The sequence below is a fragment of the Helianthus annuus genome, chromosome 2 (genome assembly GCF_002127325.2).
Source record: "Helianthus annuus cultivar XRQ/B chromosome 2, HanXRQr2.0-SUNRISE, whole genome shotgun sequence".
Lineage (NCBI taxonomy): Eukaryota > Viridiplantae > Streptophyta > Magnoliopsida > Asterales > Asteraceae > Helianthus > Helianthus annuus.
Window position 1 is genome coordinate 25,084,157 of NC_035434.2, and position 16,898 is coordinate 25,101,054.

Sequence of the window (16,898 nt, forward strand, 5' to 3'; positions counted from 1 at the left end):
GTAGGTTCGATAGAAGTTGACCATACACTAATATGCAAGTCTAATAACAGCACACCACGTCAACGCCCATTGATCATTAACGCCGTTGGGAAAGCTCAAGCCCCGTCCACAACGCCATTAACAACGCGGGGGTCGGTGTGGTGTGTGGGTCGTGGAAGGGCATAAACGCCGCACTTCCATGCCCACACCGTGTGGTCTAAGACTGGAGGGTATGGTTGGAGCCCCTTACACGCTCCATTGTGACATCGCCAAGTCACCAATACCCCTCCCCCTCTAACTTCGAGGGTATGGGATAAAACCCCCTTCTCATTAACAGCGCCCCTCCTTCACACACATATATGTCGCTATTGCTTGCCATTGCATTCACATCCACTCAATGGGCAATGGCACCCCCTAATGGCGCCTGTGGTATGGGAGGATGGACGTTATTGTGTCTTTTTTGCTGAGGTGGCAGGGGCATAGCGCCCCATACTTCACAACCTAAAGATATATTTCACATCAATTAAATTGATGGTTATAGATGAACTAGCTTGAAGCCCTGCCGCAACTGGTAAATAGCATTAAGCATAGTCATTGTGTTTCAAATTAAATTCGGTAAACCATAAACGATAATTAAAAACGTTGATTTTTTACAACAGTAGTAGAGAATTTACAACCGTTTTAAACCATTGATATATCTAAGGCTATTCTTTTTTCTTTTTTTTTTCCCAATATCATTAGGCTTAGCATAACGCGCTATAAGTGCGTCAATCGCAAGTTACAGCTCGGCCTGTTCTTTGCAAATTTTGCTAACTCTCTTAGTTGTCAAAACTACCTATTTTACTACTGTCATAAAATGAAAAGATGAACCATGCCAATATTCTGAGCTTTAATAAGGGGCTGTTTGTTTTTTTCCAAGAAGAGCTTCCTGACCTTTTATGTCTGCGTCGCGCAGACCACGCGCAGACCTAGAGATGTCTGCAAATGTGGTCCGCAGACTGCAGACATTTTACATCTGAAAAAACAAACAACACCAAAGCCTCTATAGTGCTTTCCTGATTTTCTTATCTACATTCTACGACCTCGTTAAGACTATTATAACACCTCAAATAAAACAACAAATTAGCATTTGCATCATCTATGACCTTCAACTCACAATAAATCTTCACAATCTCATGATCCACTTGCACCTGTTGCACAATTCACCAGCATCACAAGGCTCTTGCTCGATTATACACATACGATTTCGCCGCATATATATAGATCACAAATGACCCCGCACTAATCCCAGTAAGAAGGTAGTAAAAATAATCAACACGACCGCGATTCAAGTTATCAGATATCCACCCATCATCACCATCTCCGCCTGTCGCTTTCTCAACAATCGCGATAAGAAAACTGCTCAGAAAGCTACCGATTCCCATAACACTAAGATAAAGCGCTAAACCGACACTCTTGAGGTCACTTGGCATTTGATCATAAAAGAATTCTTGCATACCCACCATTGTAAACACCTCAGAATCACCAGCCAACAAATATTGAGGCAATAACCACCATATCTTCATTGGGATCGTTGCATTCGGATTGTCCACTAACCCATACTCGCAAGCCGTTTTGAGTCTTTTTGACTCAACAACCGCTGCAACGACCATTGAAACAATCGATATGAAGATCCCGGTTCCAATTCTTTGAAGCATAGTTATGCCGGAAGGTATGTTTGTAACAGTTCGGGTAACAGGAACTAAAATGGTGCCGTAAATCGGAATGAGGATGACAACTGAGAGACTGAGGAAGGATTGTAGTGAGGCAGCGGGAAGTTCGAAGGTTGACCCGATTGACCGGTCCATGGTGGCTCCTTGTTTGGTGAATAATGTGGATGTTTGAGATAATACGGTTGCGTAAGTTAAACAGCTGAACCATATTGGAACTAGTCTAAGAACTGCCTTCGCTTCTTCCACCTCATCGATGCTGCAAACGGATTCATCTTCGTTCGATTCATTGCAGGATATCAAAGCTTTGTTGAGAAATCTGTTATTAACACATTTTCAACATGAAAGAATATGTTACAAATTATAATAAAACATCAATAATTATCTATATAAATTAATAATTTAACAAAAAAAAAAACTCAAAAGATAAATGTTAGATTAAATAATAACAATAACTAGGATAGATGATAAACTCGGTTAACATAGACGTTGTTGTTGTTGTTGTTGTTGTTGTTGTTGTTGTTAGATTAAATAATAACAATAACTAGGATAGATGATAAACTCGTTTAACATAGACGTTAATGATTTACAATCGTTTTAATAAAAGATTCACCTAAATTGATGAGGATGTTGATGTTCTTGAAGAGATACACTTGAAAAACTAGTTCGCCAATTTTGCGCTGCTTTAACAAACACATTACCGATTCGGATAAAAGCGCTTCTCTCCTGAGGTTGCTCTCGAAACCGATAACTCATGGTTCCAGACAAGAACATGATCAACGCAAAACCCATGATGATACAAGGAATCCCAAAGCCAAGACCCCAACTGAGGTTTTCTTGAATGTAACTAAGAAAAATGATCCCAACTGTAGGACCTGCACACAATCCAAAATACCACCAGTTGAAGAATGAGCTTTTGGATTTGAGTTCTTCTGGATCATCTGCATCAAACTGGTCGGCCCCGAAAGCCTGCACACAGGGCTTGTGTCCGCCTTGGGCAAATGCCACAAGATATAAAGAAATGAAAAATATGATAACTTGGAGCTGAGGTGAACATGATGAGCCGCCATCAATGGAGTTTGTACAGTCGGATGGAATCAGTGTTGAAAAAGCCAGCAATGCAAGTGCCTGTTAAATATATATATGTGATCATTTGCTTAATCTGTTGATCAGAGCGCGTTCTTTTCATAACCAATATGTTGAGAACCGCAAATATTGCGCAAACCCACAAGTAACCCCAACCTCTACCACCCGCCAGAGCTAGCCCAAAATCAGGGGCATAATTCATTTCCAGTTCCAAAGAATTCCGCGAACCAAATGGTCCTAAATGTATTAAATTCTATCTAGTCAGTTTATATAATGAATACTAACATACTTGCAATTATCAACATTCTATTGGTTATAAAAAAAAAAGCTCTAATCCAATCGATGATGATTCATTCAAATTTAAAAGTGAATATGAAAAGATGATTACATACCAGAACATAGAGCAAAGAAGCAATAATAATAGTTAGGTATCGACCGAGGAAAGCATCGGCAATGAAAGCACCGACAAGGGGAAGAAGCGACGCCGTTCCAGACCAAGTGTTGACATTCTCGGCAGCCGTAGCCGTTGACTGACCCAAAGGTCCGGTCAAGTATATGATCAAGTTTGATTCCACTCCATAGTAAGCAAATCTCTCTGCCACTTCCACACCTGAACTTACACATTAAAAACTTATACTAAAATAATTATTAGTCTGTTTTTTTTCTAACATTACCGACCGATGATGAAATATGCGGATCGCCAGCAACCGGATTTGGATCGGAGGACTGGACGACCTTTGTAGTCAACGGTACCGTTGACGATGTTGTTGAGCAGCGGAGATTGAACTCCGGCGGAGTGTGTTCTGGTGCCGGTGTCATCCATGTTAACGTCACGATGGTAGTCCGGTCACCTGTGCAGGGATGTAGACATGCATTGGTATTTGGTATGCCTCTTCATCCGTAATCTATTTCAACATTATCCTTATCTTTTAAATGTGTAACTTAAACATCTTTCGGGTTATATTGTCGTTTTTAACTGCGTTTCGGGTTATATTGTAAAAAACCTTTTTTTTTAACAGCGAAATCAATTTATTTCAACTCACAAGCAGTCGATACTAACAAGTAGCTAGCAATCGACCCATTACATACACCAAACATAAACTGACTACAATGTCCAACTATATAAAGTTGAGTTTACACCAAGATTCCCACTCTATTCCATCTATCTTTGACCTATTTTTAACCCAAATGAAAGACTAGTACCTTTTTTTTTTTTGAAAGGAGAACTTCACTAAAACACACGGCAACCCGAAGACCGGGCCCCAAAACAAGCTACATAATTACAAATTGAAGTGGCTTAATGTCCTCAATTATGGCTTCTAATTGAAGTGGCCTGGCTGAAAATATGAGTTTGTTACGAGCCTTCCAGATTCCCCAACAAGCCGTGTAAACTATTGCTTGTACCACTTTGCTTTTAACCTGATTAAGTCTTGCATGTTTATGATAATCAAGCAGGTCTCGTACTATGAAAGCCCAAATACTCGGGATGCCACACCACAACGCCACCCATTGCCAAACTCTAGTTTCTACGAAACATGAGGTAAACAGGTGTTCCATCGTCTCATCTCCATCATTACAAAACTTACAATTAATAGAGTTAACCTGTATGTTTCGTCTGGATAAGGCCGTGAGTGTCGAGAGACGATCCATTTCCGCGCGCCAGGCAAAAATGTTGATTTTTGATGGCACCCATTTGTTCCAATCCAAGACAAAGCTGCTTGGAATACTTGGGGAATTTAACAACCTTTTTGCTGCCCTGACCGAGTATTCTCCGTTTTTGTCATCACTCCATATCCATCTATCCTTGGCCTCCTCTATATGTGCTTGCTTCAACAGGTTCAAACATCCACCAGTTCAGTTGGTTCATCCCCATCCTCTGGATCATGCATCCATCTCAAATGCCATGTTACTTCCCCGTTATTCCTCGAATAACAGTCATAGACCGAACAGTCTTTGACCGTCTCCAACGAATACAAACCCGGAAATAAATCTCTTAGAGGCGCACATCCAATCCAACAATCTAACCAGAACCCAATGTCTTTGCCTTTTCCCAAAGTTGCTTCAATTTTGGATGCAAGAGAGATGTTAAACTCAGCAAAATCAGCATCTAGATTTGCAATTGTGGCCCAAGTCCCTGGACAGGTGGTTTTGTAGGGGATATAACTCCAGCTTCTTTTATTTAAATGAATTGAGGCAATGACCCGGTACCACAAGCTAACCTGTTCAGATTTTGATTTCCACTACCATTTCGAGAGTAGAGCCAGGATTGTATTCCTTAGGGAACCAAGCCCCAGGCCTCCCGATTCTTTAGGAGCCAATACCCGCTTCCAAGCTACCCAATTTATTTATTTTTTTTATTTTCAGCGTTCCCACCCCAAAAAAAAAATCCGTCTAATGGCCTCTAGCTGTTTGATAACCTTTTTTGGTGCCTTATAAAGTGAAAATTAGTGTGTTGGCAAACTGTCAAGAAACGATTTTATCAAAGTGACCCGCCCCCCTAAGGACAAAGTCGCTGATTTCCAAAGGGCAAGGCGGGCCTCAAAGGTGTCAATAACTGGTTTCCACCCATTTACCCTATTCATGTTTCCACCCACATTCATTCCAAGGTATTGTAATGGAAAAAAACCTGATTTGCACCCAAGTTTTGCGGCCATTCCTTCCAATTCCTCTTGATTTATGCCACACCCATATAGGCTCGATTTGTGAAAATTTATCTTTAGTCCAGAAGCAAGGTAAAAGCATCTAAATAATCTAAGGATATTCATCAAGCTAGATTGGGACCATTGACCAATAAGTAGCGCATCATCGGCGTATAACAGATGAGATAATCGAGGGTCGTTGTTAGGAAGATGTATTCCGTCAACAAGACCCACAGAATTAGCTTTATTAATCATGACCGATACCGCCTCCATTGCTATTACGAATAAGAATGGCGAGAGAGGATCACCTTGCATGATCCCCTTTGTGCATTGGAACTCCCACGTAGGTGAGTCGTTTACAAGAACCGAAGCTCTTGATGATGCTAGCATACCTTTTACCCATTTCCTCCAGGTTTGATTGAAGTTCATTTGTGTAACACCTCGAAATTTTTCCGTCAAATAAAATAACGACACATGTCACGTACGACAAAAGTATTATAAACCCGGATTTAGTTAAAGATGTATGGCAGGATTTTTGAACATGTCGACATGTTAATTTATACCTCTGAACGACTTCATTATAAATCCCAAGACCCTAACATGATTGATAAACATCTAGTATACCTTTAATCCGGTGATTACTAATAATAATGGATGTCCAAATTTGCAAGAATGGATCCTATGAAAATAATGCTCAATAAAACCTTCGTTTTTTAATACTATCATTGTTCAACCCAATAATATTGCAAGATAGGTAGACACAACTGATCAAGCATGGGTAAAAAGGCCTCATACTGACATTTTCCTGGCTCAAAATAATGCTATGCAAGTTGCCTGTTCAATGCATGAAAGGTTAATTTTTTTGCTTTCTGGCAAAGGCTTACGGACCATAAAGGACCTGCCTTACAGTCCGTAAGGGGTGTCCAGCAACAGCAGCTTGGCTGTTGGCTGTTATAAACGTTTAACCGACTTAGTAAGATATTTTCAGCAACATGGGCGACCCCTAACAGTTCCTAGGCACTAAGAAACACTTGTAAATGATCTGGGATCAATGATAGACCTAGTTGTCATGATCTCAAAGGATTAAGAACACTATATAAAGCCACATTGTTGCAACATTGTGTTCATTCCTTCCTTCTGCATTTGTGGAGCTTTCTGGATCAAAAGTGTCTTCCCTAAGCCTTCCTAATCGTGCATTAGACTTCTGTAAGTATGCTTGACCATTCTTAGTTGAGTTTTTACTTAGTTTTAGCTTAAAAGTCAAACCGTCGTAATTAACGGTTGACTTAACGATTAATCGTTAATGGTCCAGTGATTAATCGAATCAAAGGTAGTTATAAGTTAGTAATTATGTGGGCATTAAACCCTAAAAAGGGCACCCTCTGATTCCCACTCTATCTAGATCAAATGTCGGGTCAAAGATGTTTAGAAAAAGTCAACAAAAGTTTAATTTTCGAATTAGCATATAATTAACAATGTAGAAGGCTTGTAACCTATTTTATCACTCATATAACTTGATAATAAGTATAATAACTGGTCTAAGCTTGTTTGATCCGACAATTTCCTATTTAGACCCGGTTCAGAACAGAAAGTCGCAAAACTTTGACTTTTGCTTTGACTTCAGTTCTGACCCGTTTTAGTAGAGTTTAGAAATGCCTTAGGACTTCCTTAGGACCAGGTTACATGATGGTATGACCCTCTATGACTGGTTCGTTGTTTGTCCGAGTCATTTGCACATTTCCGTTATATGCTTAAAAGTTGACCATAATGCCCTTTTATCCATAAAACGAGAATTTTGGGAATGTGTGAGAGAGCAAAAACCTTTGTTACTGATTTATAAGCATGTCCCTAAAGTTTCATAACAGTTAGAGGTCTAGAATAGGAGTTATGCTAAATAGCGCACTTAAGAAACTTTTGTTAATTAAACGGCGCACTTAGCATAAAGCCTATCTAAACCCAAATTTCGACACCAAACCTTTTACACACTGATGTAATATAATATTTTGAGATTTTTAATTATTTTTAACCTGCTCATAACCTAAGGTTATGACCTTGATTCGGTAAATACCAGTTATACCCTTTTCGGACATAAAATGAGTTCTACATAGTATTTTGACGCCAATCCAATTGCTACTGTATTTAAATAATAAATAAAGTATTTTGAACTTTATAACCTGATCAGAAAACTCAGATTTCCTGTTTCACCCGGAAATCGCTTTATAATCTTTAAAATGACTAAAATACCCCTACGGGGCGTATATTGTGATTAAACTCGTTTTGGGCATAATGGAAGGTATTCTACTGATATCACAACATATTTAGAGCATATTGACTTAGGAAACCTGTTTGGGACTCTTACGGTTACCCGTTACGCCATTTACGCGTTTGGTTCGGTTTATGTAACTAGTTTACATAAATTAGCCGAAACGGGTCAAACCTTGTCGTTTTTATCTCAAAATCCAGAATGTGGTTGGATTACCCATATTATACAAGTCTTCAAACTTGTCAGGTCTAAATCACATTCTATTCCGGTCTTCGTTTATTCGTGCGTTCGAACCGTATCTTTCGTTAAAACTAACCGGTCTAAGTTTAGGCTTAATTAAAGACCCGTTAGGATTCTAATAGGTTATTATAAACCTTCGTTCCAGAATAGGAGACCCGGTAAAAGCTACTTGCAATTGCTGTTTGTGAAATATACTTTGCAAAGGTAAATACTTTTAACTTATTTCCCTATACGGGCTTGGGGTACGGTATATAAAATACCGCTTGGTCCAGCATTGAATCTTTAATCGAATAGAGGTTAAATCATTGATATGCTTTGTTTTAAAATGTTTTGTTTGCTTAAAGCCTTTGGGGGTTAATGACCATGTCCAGGATATCCTTGGCATCATCTTACGAGATGGCCACGACTTGAGCACGGGGTGTAGGCGTACACCGTGTGTGCATAAATGAATAAATAAATAATGTGGTGTGTCTATTGATCTTTAACCCGGTCTACGGATCGGGCTACTGAACGCATAAGAAACATGTAATTCGTTTACAAGTATTATATTAAAATAATTATCCCAGGTTATAAAAGTTTGTGCCACGTGCATTCAAATCAATTTTATTAAACCTTTTTCAAAAAGTGTCGGTTGAATGTATTTACCAGTGTAAACTGACGTATTTTCCCAAAAAGGTTAAGTGCAGGTACTATGCGAACTAGGCTGGCTTTCTCCTAGCGTCCACAATAAGTCTCGCAAGCTTGGATGTCAACTGTTGAACAATATTTCCTATTTATTTTTGATCCCCCTGTGGATTATTTTTCAACTGTTTGTGATACTTTGTAGCAACTCTCACTAAAAGTCCTATTTATTATTTTAATTAGTCTAATTGGAAACCCAAATTAAGAAACCCAAGTGATTCTGCAGAAACCCTAAGATTTTCAGAACAATCAGAATTAGGATCAGGGCCCCTAAAACTCAGAGGGGGTATTTCCTACTTGATGATTATCCACATAACTCGTTGTAGAAATCTAATTGGTCAAAACTGTTGACTCATCAAGGCTAGTCCCGTGGAGGGCAAGCCAAAGAATTTTAGGTGTCCCTTACGGACCGTAAGGGATAAGGCATACGGTCCGTAAGCAGGAGCAAATTCGTGTATAAATAGCAGGCCTTGGGACTTGCCTGAGGAAATTACAACGACGCTCAAACTTCAAATTGACGTCGAGTTATAGCTAGAACAGTTCAATAACACACACTATCACTAAGTGCTGCTACGATTCAGGGTATTAATTCGATCGCTATTACGATACAACGTCCGATCGATTGAAACTATCCAACGTATGATTAAGTGCTGCTCAAATTGAGCTGATACTTTATTGATTCGTCGTGATTTCGACTTGAATATTTGAGTGTTGTTCGAATTCGGACTATGCTCTGTTATTCGTTGTGAATCCGCTGAATTGTTAAGTATTGCACTTTGTTAATCGTTGTGAGGGTTTAATCTCGTGAATTGTCGTAAATGTTGTATTGGTTACTTACCTAATTTCGTGTGCATTAGATTATTAGGCTTATCAGTAGGCTAAACTCTATCCCATACCCTCACAATCAAAGAAGATAGGCAAACCAAGCAAAGCAAAAGCAAAGGTGAGTTCACGAACTTTCTACAAGGCACGGCCATCCTCCAGAGGTAGGATGCCCCTCCACTAATCTTCGCACACATGCCTGTAGGGCCGTGATGTAGTATCCTTCGCACACATGTTTGGGAGACCGCGATACGGGCTAGTAAGCCAGTGAACCAACTGTGAATTCACTCAACTTTGTTGTTGACTCGTTGTTACATGCCTTGCAGGTCGTTAGGTCCCTAGCTTAAAGGAGCTTGCACTGGGAGGCGTGGTCGTTGTGGGGAAAACTTATATTAAACTTATGTTTTGCTTTCGCTGTAAACTCAAACTATGTTTTGACACCAATTATATTGTGGTTGGTTTTATTTACTTAAATACGTTGTTCAATATGATTGGTGGCAATGATCCTGGGCATGTCACGCCTCCAAGACGGGGTGGGGCTTTGGAGGGGTGTGACAGAGTGGTATCAGAGCCATTGGTTATAGTGAACTTGGTTTTAAAAAGGGAAAAGTTTTTTTTTGATAAAACCGGACTATAACCTGTACAGTAATCCGCAACGATGCTTCGCTCCAAGTGCAAGACTCAATACTTTCCTGCATTCTGTAATATTCCTTTTAAGTGTTACAGCTAAGGTTAAGTCTTCCCTAAGTATTTCATGTATCCAACTTTAAGAAATATCTATCTGACGAATAGCTGATAATACCTCTTCAAGACATATAAGTGAATGAAAAATTTAAGGATTAGTTGAAAAACCACTTTAGATAGAAGACAGAAAGGTTAAGTTTTTCAAGCATAAAAGATTAGTACTAGTATCCTTACTTACTCGAGTAAATCTCGAGGAAGAGATTTCTATAAGGAGGGGAGAATGTAGCAACTCTCACTAAAAGTCCTATTTATTATGTTAATTAGCTATTAAGGAAACCCTAACTGAGAAACCCAAGTGATTCTGCAGAAACTCTAAGATTTCCAGAACAATCAGAATTAGGATCAGGGCCCCTAAAACTCAGGGGGGGTATTTCCTACTTGATGATTATCCACATAACTCGTTGTAGAAATCTAATTGGTCAAAACTATTGACTCAGCTAGGCTAGTCCCGAGGTGTCCCTTACGGACCGTAAGGGATATGGCATACGGTCCGTAAGCAGGAGCAAATTCGTGTATAAATAGCAGGCCTTGGGACTTGCCTGAGGAAATTACAACGACGCTCAAACTTCAAATTGACGTCGAGTTATAGCTAGAACAGTTCAATAACACACACAATCACTAAGTGCTGCTACGATTCAGGGTATTAATTCGATCGCTATTACGATACAACGTCTGATCGATTGAAACTATCCAACGTATGATTAAGTGCTGCTCAAATTGAGCTGATACTTTATTGATTCGTCGTGATTCGACTTGAATATTTGAGTGCTGTTCGAATTCGGACTATGCTCTGTTATTCGTTGTGAATCCGCTGAATTGTTAAGTATTGCACTTTGTTAATCGTTGTGAGGGTTTAATCTCGTGAATTGTCGTAAATGCTATATTGGTTACTTACCTAATTTCGTGTGCATTAGATTATTAGGCTTATCAGTAGGCTAAACTCTATCCCATACCCTCACAATCAAAGAAGATAGGCAAACCAAGCAAAGCAAAAGCAAAGGTGAGTTCACGAACTTTCTACAAGGCACGGCCATCCTCCAGAGGTAGGATGCCCCTCCACTAATCTTCGCACACATGCCTGTAGGGCCGCGGTTTAGTATCCTTCGCACACATGTCTGGGAGACCGCGATACGGGCTAGTAAGCCATTGAACCAACCGTGAATACACTCAACTTTGTTGTTGACTCGTTGTTACATGCCTTGCAGGTCGTTAGGTCCCTAGCTTAAAGGAGCTTGCACTGGGAGGCGTGGTCGCTGTGGGGAAAACTTATATTAAACTTATGTTTTGCTTCCGCTGTAAACTCAAACTATGTTTTGACACCAATTGTATTGTGGTTGGTTTTATTTACTTAAATACGTTGTTCAATATGATTGGTGGCTATGATCCTGGGCATGTCACGCCTCCAAGGCGGGGTGGGGCTTTGGAGGGGTGTGACATACTTGATATTACAAATTATATTCGATTGAAATATATCTATCTTTTGCTTCTGCTGTGCATTTAAATATTGTGTTGTTTGACTGTAATGTTACCAACTACGTCACGATACTCCCCCACCGGGCCCACCGGTGAAACGTGTGAATATCGGGGTGTGACAGGTTGGTATCAGAGCCAGGTTGAGTAAATTAAACACTAGCCTTTTGTGTTTAATCTCAATGACACAATTGCACATAATCGAGTCTATACAAGAACTTAGGACGATCTCAAATTGTTGCTTTAGTTTGTCCTTTGTTGTTGTTATTTATTTAAATTGGGAAATTAGGAAATATGCTACCGATGATCAGAAAAGGAGGAAGAGGCAAAGGGCCATTCACTACCCACAACGATCACGAGGCCGGACCTTCTTACCTGCGAGCTCCTTCCACTACAATGAGTGTCGATCCTCAGAGGAACAGGAGGAACCTTTTTGAGCCCGCAAGACGGTCTACCTCTCACAGTTCAACACCCTCTTACCGTCATTCCTTTGGGCTGCACTCGGAAAACGAGCCCGATAACCCACAGCCTTCGTATATACCTCTCCAGCGATCCCTTTCGCACCATTCCTTCGGCGACCCCACTCCTGTATTTCAGGGCCGGTTCAACCCGGCAAACTTTGTCCAAGAACCAGTAGGTTTTAACCCTCTAGGACCAGAGGACCATTTCTCGGAAGACAATGCAATGGACATGGACGAGGACACGGATCCCGTCGAGCCTGCAAGAGGTACCCCAAACCATCCTATCGAGATCTCTGATGGATCATCCTTCCATGGAACACCCTATCAGGGTCCAGACAGTTACCAAGCAAGATTCAACCAGTGTGAATGGTACTTTACACCCTCTCGCCATTCGTCGCCTCATGAGCAGCAACAGCAGCAGCAGCAGGATCCCTCCGAGGATTCGCGTTTCGTGGCAGTCACGCCACCGCCTCCACCGCCACCAGTTCATCAAGCACCTCCAGATCCACCAAGGCGTAGGAGAACAGGCGCGCGGATGTCCACACGAGGAGGGGACTTTCACTTTAGCACCCCCTCGCCACTCAAGTGGAAGTCATTATCCGCCACTGCCTGAAGACCCATAAATGGGTGGACCTTCTAACCCAGCTGCAGAGGTGAATTCTGCACCAGTTGCACCACCACCGCCACCATTTGGTTATGATAACCTGATACCTACATACGCCGGTTCCACGGCATATAACCCGTTTGAGCTGCCGGCTCACACTCACTACAACTATATTGGTGCCGACCCATACATAGAAGCGGCGGCAAACTACCACGCCCTTCATCCTGAAGTACCTTATGAAACTCCTTGGGGAATGGGATACTCAACTCATGGGTATCCAGTACCTGCTAGACCTCCGGCTCAGCACCTATCGCAGCAGCCACGTTTTTCCCCACCGGAACATGAAGAAATCCTCCACTATTTAAACAGGGTAGAACGAGATTTTGAAGAAGAACGTAAGAACAACCGTGGATTCCTCAAAGGTTTGGCAAACGTGTTAAAAGGAAAGAAGAAGCGAGATCATTAATCTCTATATGTATTATTGTATTTCCTATTTCAATCAAGTCCCTGCGTGGACAATTATGTGTGTATTTAGTCCCTGCGTGGACTTGTCTTTTAGTCCCTGCGTGGACTTGCCTTTTAAGTCCCTGCGAGGACATCTATCCTAGTATTTGGTCCCTGCGAGGACTTGTTTTCTGTTTAACCTCTGCGTAGGTACTTTGTCTGTTTAAAAAGTCTCGTTTAGGGCAGTGTGTAATCCTTTTTAATATATGTATTGGAATGCTAAGTTTATAAATTTCATTTTTGTCATTATATGCATAAATATATGAAATAAATAAATCAAAAATCATTCCTTTTAAAATTGATCTGCCTATTCAAATATTAATAAAGAATCTTAACGGTGTAACCTAGCCTTCGTGTCATTATAAGACCTGGCCAAGATGGTAAGACCTAGTTAAAAGATTCAAATTCCTGTTAACCTCTGTAAACATGTTAACACTCCTGGCAGACGTGATTCGTTAAAATCACACGCGTCATTCTTATGCAAGGATCCTTCAAGAGATACCCAAACCTAACTTAATGATCTATAAATCATGGGTTAAATCATCAATTAAGATTGATCACATATCAAAGCATCCATTAGTGATGTAGTGCCTACGGGCCATATTCATTGTCATATAAGACAAAAGACAGTAGTAGTCTATGACTCCCTGTCAAGAAAAGGTAAGAGAACTATGTTCAACCTTCATGCCTTGATTCTCTGAAATCATAGCTTATAATTTAAAACGTCCCTGTGACTAGGCTTTTGTGCCACTAACAATATTGTTTATAATTAGGATAAGTTATATTAAAATCCTAAATAAATGTGAGTAACAAATTAACCAAATATGGTCTATGTTTACCATGGTTAATGAATTACCCAAAAAGGCAATTCCATAATAAACTCCCAAATAAATTATTGTCATTATCTTATGTAACAGTTCAAGATACAATGGCTGACTCGGATGAAATAAATAGTCACCCAAAGGAGAATCAGAATGACGCCCGATTTAATATAGCAGGCGCGGAACTCCAAGCATTAATTGACAATGTTGTTACAAAAGCCTTGGATAGGCAGTATAGTGAGTCGAGCGGTACTCGGAGTAGGACCCTATCCGCACCGCATTCTAAGCCCAAGACTCATTCCGAGGCACACAACAAACCTCTCTCCAAGAAAGAAGAACCAAAGAAAGATGATGACGATCGTCACTCTTCAAACCATCATAGTGTCCCGTCTCAAAGAGGCGTGCTAAATCAAGGACCCCGTGATAAGGGTTGCTCCTACAAATACTTTGTCTCATGTAAGCCCCGGGATTTTACGGGGGAGAAAGGAGCAATAGACTGCATGACATGGTTGGATGAGATAGACACAGTGGTTGATATCAGCGGGTGCGCTGAGAAGGATGTAGTAAAATTTGTGTCTCAATCGTTGAAGGGTGAGGCCTTAGCCTGGTGGAGATCGTTGATTCAGGCAACTGGAAAGATTCCACTGTACGGTATGTCATGAGAACAATTTGTTGCCCTCATCCGAAAGAACTACTGCCCTCAGCATGAGGTAGAGAAGATTGAGTCGGATTTTTTGTCGTCGGTTATGAAGAATCTGGACTGCCAAGCTTACTTTACGAGCTTTAACACGATGTCAAGGTTGGTTCCTTATCTGGTGACCCCGGAACCCAAAAGAATAGCTCGTTTCATAGGGGGCTTAGCTCCAGAGATTAAGGCAAGTGTGAAAGCCTCTCGGCCAGCTACATCCAGGTCAGTAGCTGATATATCCTTATCCCTCACGCTGGACGTGGTCAGGCAGAGATCGCTGAGGAACAAAGATGCCGAGAAAAGGAAGCATGATGATGATGACAACTCGCGTCGATCAAATAAGAAGCACCAAGGAAACAATGACCACAGGAAGGGGTTTAGTTCAAAGAAAGATGGGCATCAGTCTGGAGATAAGCCCAAGTGTAAGACTTGTCAGAAATACCATTTTGGGAAGTGCAGACTTGACACAAAATCCCAATCTCAGACAAGGCCTTGTGGGATTTGCAAATCCACGGAACATAAAACCCTAGAGTGCAAGAAACTGAAAGACGCAACATGCTACAGTTGCAATGAAAAAGGACACATCAAGACAAATTGCCCAAAGTATGCAAAGAAAGCTGATGAAGGAAAGAAGACTAATGTTAGGGTCTTCAGAATGGATGCAAAGGAAGCTGTGCAGGACGACAATGTGATCACAGGTACCTTCCTTGTAAATGATGTCTATGCAAGAGTACTATTTGATTCAGGAGCTGATAAATCTTTCGTAGACAATAAGTTTTGCAAATTACTAAATTTACCTGTTAAAACCTTAAGTGTGAAGTATGAGGTGGAATTAGCTGATGGCACTATAGAAACCGCCTCAACCATATTAGATGGATGTTTCATATCCATTAAGAACCACTCTTTTCCGTTATCCCTACTTCCTTTGAAGTTAGCCGGTTTCGACATAGTTTTGGGTATGGACTGGTTATCTCATAACCAGGCCCAGATTATCTGCAATAAAAAGCAAGTGGTGATCAAGACTCCGTCTGGTGAATCACTTACCATTCAGGGAAATACCCGGTACGGACTATCAGAGCATGTATCTATGCTCAAGTCCTCTAAATGTTTGGCGAAGGGATGTGTCATCTACATGGCACAAGTAACTATCGATGAGCCGAAACCCAAGATTGAAGATATCCCTGTTATTTCTAAATACCCTGAAGTATTCCTCGAAGAACTACCTGGTTTACCCCCAGATAGGCAAGTGGAGTTCAGGATTGACATTATTCCTGGGGCAGCACCTGTTGCAAGAGCACCCTACAGATTGGCACCAACAGAGATGAAGGAATTAAGAACACAACTGGATGAATTTCTAGCCAAAGGTTTTATTAGACCTAGTTCATCTCCTTGGGGAGCACCAATCTTATTTGTCAAGAAGAAGGATGGATCGATGCGTCTGTGCATCGATTACCGTGAGCTTAACAAGGTCACTATCAAGAATAGATATCCATTACCCAGGATCGACGATCTGTTCGATCAACTTCAAGGGGCAAGCTACTTCTCTAAGATCGATCTGAGGTCAGGTTATCACCAACTGAAGGTTAGAGATGAAGACGTACACAAGACTGCATTTAGGACTCGTTATGGTCATTACGAGTTCCTAGTGATGCCTTTTGGGCTCACAAATGCACCAGCGGCATTCATGGATCTCATGAACCGTGTCTGCAAGCCATACTTGGACAAATTTGTCATCGTCTTCATTGACGACATCCTCATCTACTCAAAGAACCAAGCTGATCATGAGAAGCATCTTCGCTGTATTCTTTCACTACTTCAACAGGAGAAGCTTTACGCCAAGTTTTCAAAGTGTGAATTCTGGCTTCGAGAAGTCCAATTCCTTGGACATATGGTTAGTGAGCGTGGTATCCAAGTGGATCCCGCTAAGGTGGAAGCTGTCATGAATTGGCAGGAGCCGAAGACGCCCACAGAAATTCGCAGCTTCTTGGGATTGGCAGGTTATTACAGGCGCTTTATTGAAAATTTTTCAAGGATTGTTGCACCCCTAACTTCTTTGACGAGAAAGAATGTTAAGTTTAATTGGGGTCCTAAGCAGCAAGAAGCCTTTGATATCCTTAAGCAGAAGCTAAGCAATGCACCTGTGTTGACATTGCCTGATGGAATAGAAGAGTTTGTGGTATATTGCGA

General features: G+C 40.9%; 1 protein-coding gene across 1 annotated transcript; it reads right to left on the reverse strand.

Annotated features, from left to right (window-relative positions):
* Positions 1-836: 836 nt before the first annotated feature.
* Positions 837-3,709, reverse strand: LOC110912791 (protein NRT1/ PTR FAMILY 5.10). Its single transcript, XM_022157604.2, has 4 exons — positions 3,453-3,709; positions 3,167-3,384; positions 2,302-2,816; positions 837-2,007 (listed from the first exon to the last, which is right to left on the reverse strand). The coding sequence occupies exons 1-4, from the start codon at positions 3,595-3,597 to the stop codon at positions 1,191-1,193; spliced, it is 1,695 nt and encodes a 564-aa protein (XP_022013296.1). The 5' UTR covers positions 3,598-3,709; the 3' UTR covers positions 837-1,190.
* Between the last annotated feature and the right edge of the window lie 13,189 nt (positions 3,710-16,898).

Bases quoted from the DNA above. Each gene is read 5' to 3' on its own strand.
- LOC110912791 (XM_022157604.2), bottom strand. From the start codon at position 3,597: ATGGATGACACCGGCACCAGAACACACTCCGCCGGAGTTCAATCTCCG. The intron at 3,385-3,452 runs GTCGGTAATGTT...GTGTAAGTTCAG, and splicing joins ATCCGCATATTTCATCATCG to GTGTGGAAGTGGCAGAGAGA. The intron at 2,008-2,301 runs GTGAATCTTTTA...TGTTAATAACAG, and splicing joins CAACATCCTCATCAATTTAG to ATTTCTCAACAAAGCTTTGA.